The sequence below is a fragment of the Dicentrarchus labrax genome, unplaced genomic scaffold, assembly GCF_905237075.1.
Source record: "Dicentrarchus labrax unplaced genomic scaffold, dlabrax2021, whole genome shotgun sequence".
Taxonomy (NCBI): Eukaryota; Metazoa; Chordata; class Actinopteri; family Moronidae; genus Dicentrarchus; species Dicentrarchus labrax.
Window position 1 is genome coordinate 12605282 of NW_026136709.1, and position 14845 is coordinate 12620126.

The window sequence follows — 14845 nt, forward strand, 5'->3', positions numbered from 1 at the left end:
CCATTACATTATAACTCATTAGACAAAGTTTGGCCTCATATTTTACCCTGCCATGTCATATCCCCTTTTACCGTGTCTTCTTTGATGCACTGAGAAGAAATGGAACACTCCCACACCCCCAGTAACAGTCAAATTCGCACAGATGCACGCACAGTTATGTATTCATGCACCCTACACAAAACCGTAATGGTCATCTCCCATGTGAACGCCTTTCACAGCAGCCATGTTTTCACATCATCTCATCCCTGCCCTCACTAGGGCATGAAATTACCCGTGAGTCACTGCTCGCCAGTGTCTGCTTTCCCATCCCTCTGCAACGATGAGGGTCGCCGCCACCCTGAGAGCCAGTTGGCTCATTTAATCCCCCCGTCAGGCAATATCAAACAGATGTCAGCATCAAAGAGGAACCAATCTATAAATCACAGCTTGTGTGTTGGATCAGAGGCTCCCTTTCCAAGGAGGACACAAGAGAAGAGGGTCCGAGCCAAGAACCACCCATCTTACAAGAAGCAGCTTCCCTCGGGGCTTGTCCATCCACCACTCGTTACAAAAGAGCCTTTCTTCCCTCTACCAGTCCCCACCATTGTCCTACCCTGCTCCCATAGCCTCCTCTTCCAGAGTACCTGAGGTCTCGCATGCACCGACTGCGCAGGGTATTAATGTCTCTATGAGAAGCCGAAGAGAAGGCTTCCCATGTTAGAGAAAAGAAGAGATGAGGAGACAAGAGGAGAAGGGGATTGGGAGAAAAAAAACATTGAATTACCAAGTGTTTCCTGTGTACAACCTGATCCTTGTCATTAGGTGGTAGACAGGTGTGTTTGTGTGTTTGTTTGCATGTATGTGTGTGTGGGCGTGCGTGTAAATGAATGGAAGTGCTGAAATCCCATCGGTGTGGCGCAGATCCTGTGTCGTCTGCCAGGAGACTGACTGCAGCTCGTCTGCCGCCATCCCGGGCCAAGAGTGTGTGACATGTGTGCACAGATACACACTTTGTTCCATACTTTTGGTTGACTGTACCCTTTACGTATACAGGCCACGTTGGAATTTTGTGCTTCCTGTCAGAGACTGCATGTTTTCATTTGAGACAGTACAAGTGAATCTCATCAGTGCAACATTTCAGTCCATCGCTTATTCTTCTGTATTTTGCAAGTTCCCCAGAGTGTTTTGGATAAGCGGAAAGGAAACAGACAACTTAGAATGCCAAAAACCAAAGAGCACTGACTCAGTAACAAGCATGCTTGAGCATTTGTTTCTGTAAAGGATTTTGGTGTGTTATTAATAAAATAATAAAATGTTCACTTTATAAAGTTATATTACAGTTGTTAGACTGTGATCTAAAGATACTGGAATATGGTCCACAGCACAACATATGCTCTTGATATTTTAAAAGGAACAGTTTGACATTTTGAGAAAAATTGCTAAGAGTTAAAGGAGAAGCCCGATGCCACACTCACGTCAGCAGCAGCCGAGTGAGCTTATCTTAGCAAAAAGACTGAAAATCGGGGTAAAAGCTACCCTGACTTGGTCTAAAGGTAACAAAATTCCTTCGATCAACCCTAAAGCTCACTAATTAACACGTTATATGTTGTTTCTTCAATCCGTACCTAAACCAAAATGTAAAATCAACAATTTGTTATTTTACAGGGAGTTATGTGTCAGACTATTTCTTGGCTGGAACCAGCTGAGTGTCCGCTGGTTGCCTGACAAACAAATAATGTCGTGTAACAGAGTTTCATGGTCGGAATCAAACCGGGAACGTCGTGGTCACCCACCAGGATGCAAATATGTTTATTTCCCGGTCAGCTTACCATCTTGCTTAACCACATTAGCTGAATAGTTACACATGTTTGGAAGAGCCAATGATGGACATGGAGAGAGAGGAACAGCACAGTACAGAATTGAGGACAGCTGAAGACACTGCCTTTTCCTACACATACCATCATCCACGACAGCAGCATTCGACACACAAATCCTAATGACAAAAATCTCAGCCGACCAGTGGCCAGCGGTGTGCAGTGTCATCACCAAGTTCAGAAATGTGGATGGATCTAGTCCCACTGAATGTTGTACAAGAAGCTGCCATGTTACGTTTCCTTTTTCAGGAGATGAGCAAGACCAGAGCAGATCCCCTGGGTGGGAGCGAGTTTGGCTGTTAGCTTGGACAGCTCCAAGGCTTCCTTACAACACCCATCCTCATATATACTTAAAGTCATTGTGCTGGAATGCTGACAGGTACATTGACAGTGAACATGGGGCCAGTGGTAGCCATGTTAACAAGAGTGTTCTGCAGTCATTTGAGCAGAAATATGTAATATAGGGTGAAGGAACCTTAATATAACCTTCTTTTTTAGCCTTTATGTAATAAAAGTGACTTGTAATTTCACAGTAAATAGTGACATTGCAATTATAGAACTTATGGGCATGAATGTATTTTTTATTTATGTTTGTTTTATCCATTTCTGAACATTTAATCATTAATTCAGCTTCACCTTTCTTTGTTTGGTTTTCATGCACCAGACTTTCATTGTAATCTTAGTTTTTTAACTGAATTAAAAACACAAGTTTGTCTGGGTTACAGTATGTAGTAGGAAAGGAGGGGTATGCACACATTATCCTTTGTTCTCCTCGAGGTCTGGTATTAGTCTGTGTTGATGTGTGAAGTATTTAAAGAATGCTTAAGGTTCCGCTTATCAGTTTAATCTGTTTTATCGGTCACTGGGTTCAAATGAACTGTTTCTAGATTGCATCTGATTGCTGCAATTTGTGCTGTCTGCACCACAAATTGAGCTCAAATAAAAGAGAGCGAGCGCGAGAGAGAGAGGGATAGAGAGGTGGGGGCCTTTTGAGAAAGTCCAAAGAAACATTTACAGACGGCAGCTACAGTTAGAGGCAGAGCGAGGGAGAAAGTCAGTGAGCTATGAATCAAAAAAGGCGTCCACATTAGCCAAACATGTACTGTTGGACTCAGTAAGTGTGTGAAACCTAATTCTTCCTCCAGTGTGTTTTCCTAAATAAGGTTGGGGAGAACCCCACCTGCTGCACACACACACATACACACACTCGCACTGTTCTCGGACTTCACAGGAAGTAGACGTGATTGCAGAAGCATGACCTAACGCCAGCCGGTGTTTGTTTTAGGTCTCCCAGGTGACCAGAGGCTAGAGGAAGGAAACTGAGCCCTCAACACTAGAGACTGTCATCTAGGAATATGTTCCTCCTCATATGTGTGTTTGTACGTCTGTGTGTGTGTGTGTTTTGTATATGAATAACACACACACACATGGGTGGGTAGCACTGTGACCATCGAGAACAGATGTGTTGGACCACCTGGTGTAGCTGCTTGCAGAGCGCGCTACACACTCCCTCACACATACGCTTGCGCATGCACGACAAAAACACACACATTCATTCAGTCTTTTCTACTTGTAACTCAAATCTGTCTGTTTTCCATGTAGCAAACCCTGGTACAAGAAAACCTTTTCCATCCAAACGTTCCTAATTTCCAAACCCGTCCACCCTGTATCCTCCCCCCAGGTGTTGAAGGAGAGCGGCCCCCCGCACATGAAAAGCTTCCTGACCCGCGTCACGGTGGGAGAGTTTTCTGCTGAGGGCGAGGGCAACAGCAAGAAGCTGTCCAAGAAGCGTGCCGCTCTGTCCATCCTGCAGGATCTTAAGAAGCTGCCCTTCATCCCCGCTGTGGAGAAACCCAAGACGCACTACAAGAAACGTACCAAGACCATCCTCAAGGTAGCGCAGCCCGGGGTCTGGACCTGGAGGAGCTGCGGTCTGGGCACACAGAGATGCTGTGATTTCAGTCTTTATTATGCAGAAAAGTTGTTTGATACAATTTTTTGATGACTTATTTCTCTTGACTTACATACAATACTGTTGTATATTAGCAGAGAATACACATACACACCTACTGTACTATTGATTGAGCTCAGTAGACTGCTGACAATTGTGATAATACAATCAAGAGTGTGATAATTTGAATTGATCGTCACGTGTCACCTCTTTACCTCCCAGACGGGACCAGACTATGGCCAGGGCATGAACCCGATCAGCCGTCTGGCCCAGATCCAGCAGGCCAAGAAGGAGAAGGAACCAGAGTACCTGCTGCTCTCTGAAAGGGGGATGCCCCGGCGCCGGGAGTTCATCATGCAGGTGAACAATGGTTTTGTTTCATATTCTCTTCATTTTCTCCCCATTGTCACATTTCTAATTACATGTACGCTAGAAGAAACCAGTTTCCCTTCAAGGGGTTTTATAAGTGTAAGCTAATGCAATGGCTGGGGGTCATGTATTCACAGGTGGAAAAGGAGCTTAACTATCACATGCTGAATTTTACTGGAACATTGAATATGAGCAGCACATTAGCAGAGCAACAACAGCAGTGCTGTCTGTCTGTCTGTCTGTCTGTCTGTCTGTCTGTCTGTCTGTCTGTCTGTCTGTCTGTCTGTCTGTCTGTCTGTCTGTCTGTCTGTCTGTCTGTCTGTGGCTGCAATGGATGCTTTCAGGCACAGAATTGAGTGTAGGTCAGCAGTGTTTTGGCACCTCTCAGATCCCAACACACAATCACTGCTGAAATGCCTCCAGTGCTGATACGTCGTAATGGATTAATCAAAGAATGAGTGTATGAGTTGGTGGAGTAGGAATATGCTTGACAAAGTGCTCCATAAGTGGATGCACTGCCCAATGGCAGAACATAGGCAACCAGCAGCAGCATTATATAACCTCTTTATGCTATGACAGGCGTGTTTTGGTTTTCCTGTTTCAGTTAGGTTCGTTGTCCAAGTCCAATCCCACACACAGCCAACAAACTCCATGTTGTAGAACAAGGCCTGAGGTCATTTAGGCTTAAGAACATGTTTATGCATCTGCTCAGAAACTCACCCTCTCACCCCGCTCTGTCTGTTCTCTCTTGAAAGGTTCTGTTTTAATGTTCATTATTTTTATAGCATGCATATAAAGCTCAGGATAAATGAACATCCATCTTTACAGCCCTGTTTTTCCTCGGTGGAACAGCCAACTGCTTTATACTATTAAACAGCTATTTCAGGCTGTTGTTGCTGTTACAGAAAGCACACAGACTGACTTTTGTACTACAGAAAGATATTAGAATGTGGCCTGTGTGGTAAGGAATTGGTATTCATTAACAGAATAAAATGTCTTGGTCTTGCTGCAGGAACGACCTTTAACCCTTAACTAAGTTTTGGGCGATTTTCTGTTCATCACTAATCCAGTAAATAGAGCGGGGACTTTGTATGGAGAACTAATCTCATCAGATACAACACTCAACGTTTTCAGAGTTCCTTTAAGTGTTTGAGGTCTTGCATAAAAAAGCCACATCGTTGCTAGTCAACAGGAAAACAAGTCATGAAAATCTGTCAATTAGTTCATCGTGGTTAAGATTTTGGCACCAGCGCATTACTGTTGGTCTGCCTTAGATTAGACATGCCTAGTTTTTAATGAGACACTGCCATTGCCTGGCTATATTTTATCTTAAGTTAAAGCTTATAACCCGATACTGCCATTTTTTTTACACAAGTATAGTCACAATAAGCATTTACTTACAATTCAGTTATTACAAAATTAAGAAAATATGAAAAAAAAAATACTGTCATTCATGAAAAAATTAAGAAAATGAAAATGTGGATTTCAAAATTCCTGTTTAATTGGAATTAATTCATGCTTTAGTGAGCCAAGTCCGGCTTCTTTAGAAACCGGCTTACTGTGAATCATGTTACTGTTTCACTGAAACTCAGCCACTCACAGTTGTGTATGTATAGAAGTTGTAATGAATGTGTCAGCATCACAAAGTGATTGATAAAGCGTTTTATAGTCTTTGTCAGCAGAGATGGCAAAATATGAAAAAATGGAAAGGGAAGGACAGCTGCACAATTTATATTTTAAGAGGAAAAATTAAGATTTTGTTAGTTAGTTAGTTAGTCTTTTTTTGGTTGTTGTTGCTCCAATATGTGTGTATCTTACAACCCCAGTCAGCAGTCCGTTTCATGTATGAGACAAACAACTAGCGAAGCCGGCGTAGTACATGTTAATTTACGCACAACACTTTTAACTGCATTGCTCTTTGTCTTACTCTTCCTCCTCGTCTTTCTGTGTCAGTCTCTCTCAGTCAAACTCTCGCTCTTTGTCTCTCTTTCCGTAATCCTCTTCTTTCATAAGAAGAACAGAGCTTCTCTTAGCATCAGGCAGTAATTCAGCCTCAAACCTATTCTCCATGCCTCTTTGATACACACATTAGGCCGTGTGTGTGTGTGTGTGTGTGTGTGTGTGTGTGTGTGTGTGTGTGTGTGTGTTCCTTTTGTGCAGTCCACTCACTCTTCTAAAATTTCCACATTGTTTCCCTCGGTAAGCAGCAGGGCTCAAATGAGTCTCTGTTTTCACTTTTTTTCGGAACCTATCGCTAGTTACATAAAAAGCCTCCACCAAGTGTCAAAATGCCTCCTGAGTTGGCGATCATCTTTTAATTTTTTTTATAATAAGGGGCAATGGTGTTTATTTTGCAATTCTGTAATTTATTGAGGCTTTCCTTTCTTATTGTACATTGGAGCCTACTTGATGCATTCAGACGAGCACTTAGTGAGCATGTCAGACTGCTTTGAGTAACTGCATGGAGGCCTCGCCGTTCACAGGCTTTGGCTCCCAGAATGTTATTTGTAGAGTGTAATTGTCTGTTTGCATAACATAACGACGTCTGATATTCTCTTGGAAATATCTGCTTACATTCTGTGTAGACAGATTTAATGTTTTGGGATCAGTGAAAAACAAACACTTCACTTGGAGGCTTTTTTTTTTTTTTGTGCGATGTAAATTGCACGGCTGACTGGGACCAAAGTGCTCTCGGCCGAAAGTGAACAAAGTCATGAGAAAAAGTGCTTTAATTTAGTACTGGTTTCAGCGATTCATTCGTCATCCCTGGTTGTTTCTGCACAGACATAATATTCAGTTGTGAATCTGATGATGATCTAACTCTGGATGTGTGTGTGTGTGTGTGTGTGTGTGTGTGTGTGTGTGTGTGTGTGTGTGTGTGTGTGTGTGTGCGTGCGTGTGTGCGTGCGTGTGCATCCGTGCACAATGCAGGTGAAGGTGAATAACGAGGTTGCCACAGGAACAGGGCCCAACAAGAAGGTGGCCAAGCGGAACGCGGCCGAGGCGATGCTCCTGCAGCTGGGATACAAGGCCTCCACAGTCCCTCAGAACCCCACTGAGGTACGCACCCTACTTTACTTCCCTTGTGTGTTTAGATAGACAGTGTTTCGATGCATTTTGAATCTTCGTCAGGTCCGAATGTTTAGAAATGGATACCATGCTGTTAAGCTTTATTATGGCAGGTGTGGTTAACCATCCAACCTGCCCAGGGCGATGAGCATCACAATACAGTTAGTTACATGAAAGGACAAATGTATATGTTCATACACTTATATATTTCATATGATATTTTCCTCTACAATAGTATAAAACAGAGAAAAGTAGCAAATCCACACATTAAGGAAACTGGGACTGGTATATAATTTGTATTTTTGCTTGACAAATCACATAAATGATTACATGATCATCACAATTGTTTTATCAATTTTGTTTCAGACATTTTTTAAGCACATTTTTTAAATGTTTGCTGGTCTTCTTAGTCTTCGGTGGTATTATTTGAATATCTTTTTGTACTGTTTGTACTGTTGGTCAGATAAAAAAAAAGATGTTACGTAAATACCCCAAATAAATCAAGGAAATAACTGGCTGATTCATCAGTAATGAAAATAACCATTAGTTGTAGCCTGAATGTTTATGATCATTTAACATTCATGTAATTTGTGGATCCGTGGATATGGATTATATTTCACAAATGAGATTTACACTCTTACATTAAGGTGGTAAAAATGTATAAATATGAAACATTCACACAGTTGATGCGCACCACACATTATACAATAAACATACCGTAAGTAGGTCACTCACAGATGTCTCTGTAAAAGTGCATTTTCTATAAATGCAGAAACACACCCACACACTTGGAGAATATAGGACATCTTGCAGTTGGTATTCCAGCCACATTAGCAGCAGGGCAGCAGGGTACCTGTGTAGCTGCATGCTGAAGGATTCCATAAAGCAATTATCTGCACCGCACCTATCTTTTCTACACACTATCTCAACTGTGCAGCACTGCACAGAACTATACTGAATACCCATACTCAAGTCGATGCTTGCATTCATCATGAGATCCAGTGCTTCTGACCTGTTACGCAACCTGTTCAGCTCCTCTGAACCGAACGTGTTTTGCAAGCAACCATTGATCTCCATCATCTTCATTCACCTCATTGGTTTTTAAGCTCAAGGGAGCAGATTCTGATAGACGTGATGTTACATAACCAGCCTCTCTGTAGAATATTCATCGCTCCCCAGACAGCTCATTAGTTAGATATGTGCTGCTGTATGTATCTTATTCAGATAACCATACCATATAGCTAAAGGATGACACATTGCTCTTCTCACAATGTGACTGTGAAGTTGACTAGTTTTCTCCAAAGACACCACAACCCAGTTTGCAATCTATATTTCCTTTTGCCTTCGTCCTCATACTAAACAGTCGAGGTCTGACTTTACTCAGTTTGGTTACCTCTGATACGTTTCAGCACATTAGTTTTTGAAAGTGTTGAACCATCTGCACACTGAAAATGCTCTTGTTGCATCTGTCTACAAGGAAATGTCAAACATCGCGCACAAGTTATCAAATTTCTGTTTGCATCATTGCCTGTTTTATTTGTTAGCCCTATAAACTACTATGTTTTGATGTCTAAGGTTTCAGATTAATGAGAGTCTGCTGCTCTGGAAATAAGCAGTCTCACTGTTTAAGATAATTCCTGGCAAGAGGTGAGACCTTTCTGGTTACACTCAAGGCAGAATATTTAGACAGAATGGAGTTAGGGGCTGGTACATGGCTGTGCATTGGCTCGAAAACACCTCGAGGAGTATTAGTTTGACACCCTACTTCTTCCGAGCTTAATGTAATGATTAAACGGTGTGTTGCCGGGCTTCAGTATTGTATTACACCCCCCCGTCTTTCTCTGCCTCCCATTTCGGTTGGGAGCTCTGTTGCACTACATTCCCACCGTGGGATTGTGGACGATCTGTGCATAAGTGTGAAGAGACTTTGGGGGGGGGGTCAGATTAAAACAAACGCATCCCACATTTGTTTACAGCCATGTCATACACAGAAATGATTTGTTTTTCAGTTTCACACACGTGTGTCTGTGTGTGTTTGTGCAGGCAGACACACATACCACAGAAGAAGTAGCACACTGAATAGGAGCCTTTTTTTTTTTTTTTTTAAGTTACCAAACACTGACAACCCCCCTAATTAAGTAGTTGGCCTAGACAGACACTAGGCTCCTGAAGCATCCCCTCCTGTGACCGCTTGTCTCTTTGTGGCCCAAACAGTAGGAAGGAACTCGTCTGACATGCGTGAAGAAGCTGTCTGTTCAGGAATCTACATCTCTCTTACCTCCCCCTTCTCTCCCTCTCTCCGCATCACTACAGATGGACAACAAAGGCTGGAACGGACAAAAGGCGTCATTTACCGAAGCGACAAGTAACAGTGAGTATCGGCACGTCCCCCTGTGTCTCTTTCCATTTCCTTCTCCGCCTCCCTCTCTGGCTCTCCATCGCTCCCTCCATCCCGCAGGTGGTTTTAGCCGCCGAGATGGCCCGGCGTTTAATCTCTGTGACTGGTCAATGGGCTTCTGACTGTCAGCTTAATCGGCCGTGCGTCCTCGTGGGGAGCCTGCGAATTCAGGCTCATTCACACAGGCTTACAGGGCCGGCACACTGAGGCCCTCCAGGGAGTCCCCCCACTGCCTTCCTGTGCAAAGAAACGTAGCCTTTCACTCAGGATTAACACACAAGCACACTGCAGCGCAGAACCGCACACACATACCCATAATCCTGCACACAGAGACACAAAATTGTGAGACAGGATATATGATGAGATGATATGAGGATATACGTGATGCCAGATATATCTCACTCAGCTGTGTGTCTCTTCCACGTATCATCTGTAGACAAAATAAGATAAAGAGCTCATGAAAAAGTGGTGGAGGTTTGAAGAAACTTAATCATCTTTACACAAACACTGCTACAAAGGAAGCTCATAGTAACCCAATAGCAGTACTGATGTATTATATATAGTCCTTTACACTGTATATCTCTATAATTTCCCTTTTGAATAGTCTGTTGAATAGCCTGTGACTTCTTTCTTGATGCAGTTGGCAGTTCTTGGCACATGGTGTCACAAGTTTAGAGGCAGGTCTCAACATATTTAATCATTTTAGATTTTTTTTTTTGTCCCTCCAGTTTGAGTCCAGCCCAGATGCTCCAGCCTCTCTGGATCTGGTTTTCAGTCGGCCCACCAGGTAGGTCCAGACTTAAATATCTGGACTATAACTATTGGTTGGATTGCCATGGAACTGTGTACGGCCGTGGTCCCCAGAGGATGACTCCTGTTGACTCTCCCCTAGCTCCACCAGGAGGTTGACATTGTTTTTAGTTTTAATGAAACAGCTCAAACACTAATGAATGGATTCGCATGAAATACAGTACAGATATTCAAGCCCCCCTCAAAATGAACTGTAATAATCAAATTCCCATCATCCTCAACTGTACTTTGTGCTTAGTGATTATTAGCAACTATTACCATGCTAACACACTAAACTAAGATGGTAAACATTACACCTACTAAACATCAGTCATTTGAGTTTTTTATCATGCTGGAGAACATTCAGCTCAAAGCACCGAGGGGCTTCATAGAGTTGCTAGAATGGCTGTAAATTCCCAGTCTTGTTTAGTCTCACGGTGCATCGAAAACCAACATGTCGGATCACCAGACCTCTTTTATAGCTGACAAATGCTGCTGTAGCTGCAGGTGTAATGCTAATATATCGTAAAAGATTCTCACTTGCTTCAGTAAGCTGACAGTAACCTGTTTACTTAACCAGATAGGAAACAAATGCAGACGTGGAGTAGACAACCTCCTAAATCATCACGTCATTTGGAAAAAATCCTCTACTTTAGGACATTTTTAACTGTAGACAAACACAAAATAGTTTCATGACAGGATTTATGTTTGAATTTACATGGGATTGTGGTGGCCTTTAGGGACATTTCATTTATAGAGAGGGATAGGAATAAAACGTGCAAGGATGCAATTTTGTAGGAAACAGCTGGTTTCTATCAGCTGTATCTGTTAAGTTGGCTGTCTTGTCTGTAATCAAAATAAAAACAGTGAAAAAAAGTCAAACGCTATTTCAAGACATCACATTCTATTTTCTGTTTCCTGGTCTGGCAGCGATGTTATTTTTCCATTTATTCCACATGGTGTGGGAGTTAAGTAAGTAAATATTTATTACAGGTGTAAAAATGCAAAGAATTCATAGTCATGGTGTTGCTTAAGCAGATTTACGTGTCTCATAATAACGTCTGAGCTTAATTTGTTGTGATGTACCAGCTTGATAAAAGGACACACTGCAAGCAGTCTCGCTCTGGATGCCAGCAAACTAAATGCCAGCAAGTTTGAGAAAGAGCAGTTTAAGGGACAAATGAACAGTCTGTGAGATGTGGAGCAGCAGAGTGGAAAACAAACAGATAGCCTTATTAGATTTGAATGTGCTGTCGTCACTCAGCCCTAATGAAGGCTTTTGCCAGCGCTGCAGTGCTGTGACATGGTATCCAGCTTCAGTCTGGAGAGGAGAATGAATGTGATGTTTCAGCTTTCTCATGTTGAAAAGCACAAAGCAGATTGGTAAGACTAATCACTCTGCCTCTTTGTGTTTGCACATTGCTGGTCCAGACTTGATATACAGAATCCAGATGAGAACGAGCCCCTGCCACAACTTTATATAGCACTCATATGTGTGATTTAGTCCAATTTTCTGAAAGATATGTCATCTAAATTGTGTTTATAGATAAATGGTTGTTCTGTTGGATAAACTATTTTGGTGGTTGTGGTTTCTATGGTAGCCCAAACTCCAGGAATTGCCCAATACCTCCGGAGCGGAGCCCCCTGGGAAACGAAGTCTTCCTTATTTGGTGATTATTCCTATTGTTGGCTCAAAGCGTGCCTTTGGTCCCGTGCCATTCCCACTCATAGTTTATCTCACACTCAGCGTGAGCCTTAACTATCTGCTAATTACCTCTTTAAAGTTGCCCAAACCGCACAACACTCACACGACGCTAATGTCTGAATAATGTTTATTGCATAAACACCATTTACAACTCATTCAAACAGATACAGCTGGTCTCGGTTTTGTGTGTGTGTGTGTGTGTGTGTGTGTGTGTGTGTGTGTGTGTGTGTGTGTGTGTGTGTGTGTGTGTGTGTGTGTGTGTGTGTGTGTGTGTGTGTGTGTGTGTGTGTGTGTGTGTGTGTGTGTGTGTGATTGCTGAATGGAAGATGTTTCTGGTTTGTCCATTGTTTTGATTGACTATGCAGTTTATTGAATAAAAGTGGGAATAACTAAATCAGTTTGCAGAAAATGCATCGTACTCAGTAAAAATAAGCTCTGGCCTCAGAATTATTGTAACATATTTTATGCGATAAACAGTGCTAATTGTAGTTTGTGCTGGGTTTTTTTTTTTTTTTGAGAAAATAAATAAAAGGAGTTGTTTGCCTTGACTAATTTCTGTGCAATCAAAGTTGAAATCCAATAGCTTCTTCTTGTGGATATTTTCACATTCAGCTTTTGGCAGACTTTACTAGTGTTTGAAATTACAGGAGCTTTTTCACTGCTAAGTTCCTTTTCACTATTCAATACAATTGTAGCACATGGTGACATTATGGTTGCCACTCCCAACCACATACTTCAGGGATGCTGGCTGTAGGTGCAACAAGCTTGAGGGGTTCAACTGGAGAGAGTAGATCGAAGCTCTTCTTTTAATCCTGGTATTAAGTTACTCTTTAAAGTTATAAGCATAAGATTTCAGTCCTGGTTGATTTTGGAGGTTTGTGGTGTGATTTGATAATACAGGTCAGTAGGAAAAGGCACATATGTCAACCACAGGAGCTTTTGTCTTCTATTGTTTGTGAATCCTGCATAAAAAGGCGGACTCCGCCAGTCAAGGCAACAGTAAAAGCTACAGTAAAGATTTACCTACAAAATGCAATGGCTATTGCAAAAAAAAAAAAAAACCACTTGAGAATTTGCTTATGGTAGGTGGCATGGTGTGGCATGACAGACAGATTAAGTAATAAACCAATGAGGTTTATGAATAACTCCTATTTATTGCTGTTATAAAAATCTTTTGGAGTATAATTGTGGCTAAGAAGATGGTTAAGCTGTGTCACAGTTGTACCTGAGCTAACGTACAAACTGCTCTCTACAAAACTGCCATTGGCCGGCTGTACTCCACATAAAGACTGTTGCTGTATTACGCAAGGCAAAGCAGCAGAAAATAGGTAAATGTGTCAAAGGGTGTTCACTTATGGCTGTGTCCTTCCATTCTTGCTGTTCCACATAGAACACACACACACACACACACACACACACACACACCCCTCAAGCACCCACAAGTACTCATTGTTTTTGTGTATGTGTGTGTATGGAAGTGTGTGGTTGTGTCCTTTGCCCCGTGTGAGCCGTGGGATGCAGTGCTACAACAAACAGGGTGGCTTAGAAGACAGGAAGGGAGTATAAAAGGAAAGAAGAAGAAGAAGAAAAAGAAGTAAGAAGAGAGCAATTTTTCTCCCTTCTATTCCCATGGGTATTGCAGCAGGGCTTTTCACTCGAGTTGCCACATTTCATTTCCTGCTGTGCATATTTGTGTGTGCGTGAATGTGTGTCTGTGCATTCTGTGCGTTGTGTGCATGTGTGAACTATGTGAGGGTCTTGCTCCACCGTGGTGATTTATAGCGGTGGGCTCCGGCCCTATCTGTTTTCGATCAGTCTCATGCTTGGCTCTGGCTTCCCTCCAGCGCTCCCCTGGCCCACCGGACGCCGAGTCTGGGTGGGACCCCTCCAAAACTGCCTGGAACCAGCACCACAAACACACACTCTCCCTTACTCTTTCATTCCCCCTACTTCTCCGCCTCACTCTGCTTCTCTCCTGCTCCTCTAACTTTCTCCCACTTCATGTACACAGTTGCACAATCTTTACCCAACATCCTCACGCACAAACACACTCCGTCACTCTTACTCATTCACTCTCACTGTCTCTGCTTCCTTTGTCTCACTCTCACTCTTTCTCTTGCTGTCACGCTCTTGCTCGCCATCAGCTGACACCAGCTTCAAGCACTCAATCACATGCAAACATCCTCACGGGCACGCCCACACACACACTTAGGCGGACCATCACTCACACACACACACACATACACACACACACACTGTTCCCAGCCCCCACCACCACAGTATTCTTTGTCCACAGCTGATGTCATGTTGGCTAACACCTTTAATTTTTTGCGATAGATTCAGAATTCACAGGCCTGTGAGTTTTACTTGCGTAAATTCAAATTAAAGTTGTCATCGTGATTGGGAGGGGGGAAAAAATCCAAGCAGTTGTGTCATTGCTGGCATAGGGCAGTTTGTTGTAGTATGAGTAATAAGTCCTGGATTTCATTGCTGTTTCCTTCAGCTTCTCTGCTGCTCTGGAAAGGAATGCAAACTTCATTGTTCATAATGGGAAATATTGTCTGCAGGTTCCCAGAAACTTAGACCAGAGCAGGCTACAAGTGTGCAAGAAAATGTCTGTCTTTGTATGTGTGTATCTATGTGTGATGGTAATGTTAACTCAAACAGGAAGTGGCCTGTCAGTCATGCGCTCACTCCAGCGCTTTCTCCCA

At 42.6% G+C, this 14845-nt stretch overlaps 1 protein-coding gene across 3 annotated transcripts in view; it reads left to right on the top strand.

Moving 5' to 3' along the window:
- The window catches only part of stau2 (staufen double-stranded RNA binding protein 2), an 81480-nt gene that overhangs the window by 27899 nt on the left and 38736 nt on the right, over window positions 1–14845 (top strand). For all 3 annotated transcript variants that reach the window (XM_051410314.1, XM_051410316.1, XM_051410315.1), the window contains exons 8-11: window positions 3535–3747; window positions 4027–4164; window positions 7105–7233; window positions 9556–9613. In XM_051410314.1, the coding sequence (XP_051266274.1) occupies window positions 3535–3747; window positions 4027–4164; window positions 7105–7233; window positions 9556–9613 (538 nt within the window). The remainder of the gene's footprint in view (window positions 1–3534; window positions 3748–4026; window positions 4165–7104; window positions 7234–9555; window positions 9614–14845) is intronic.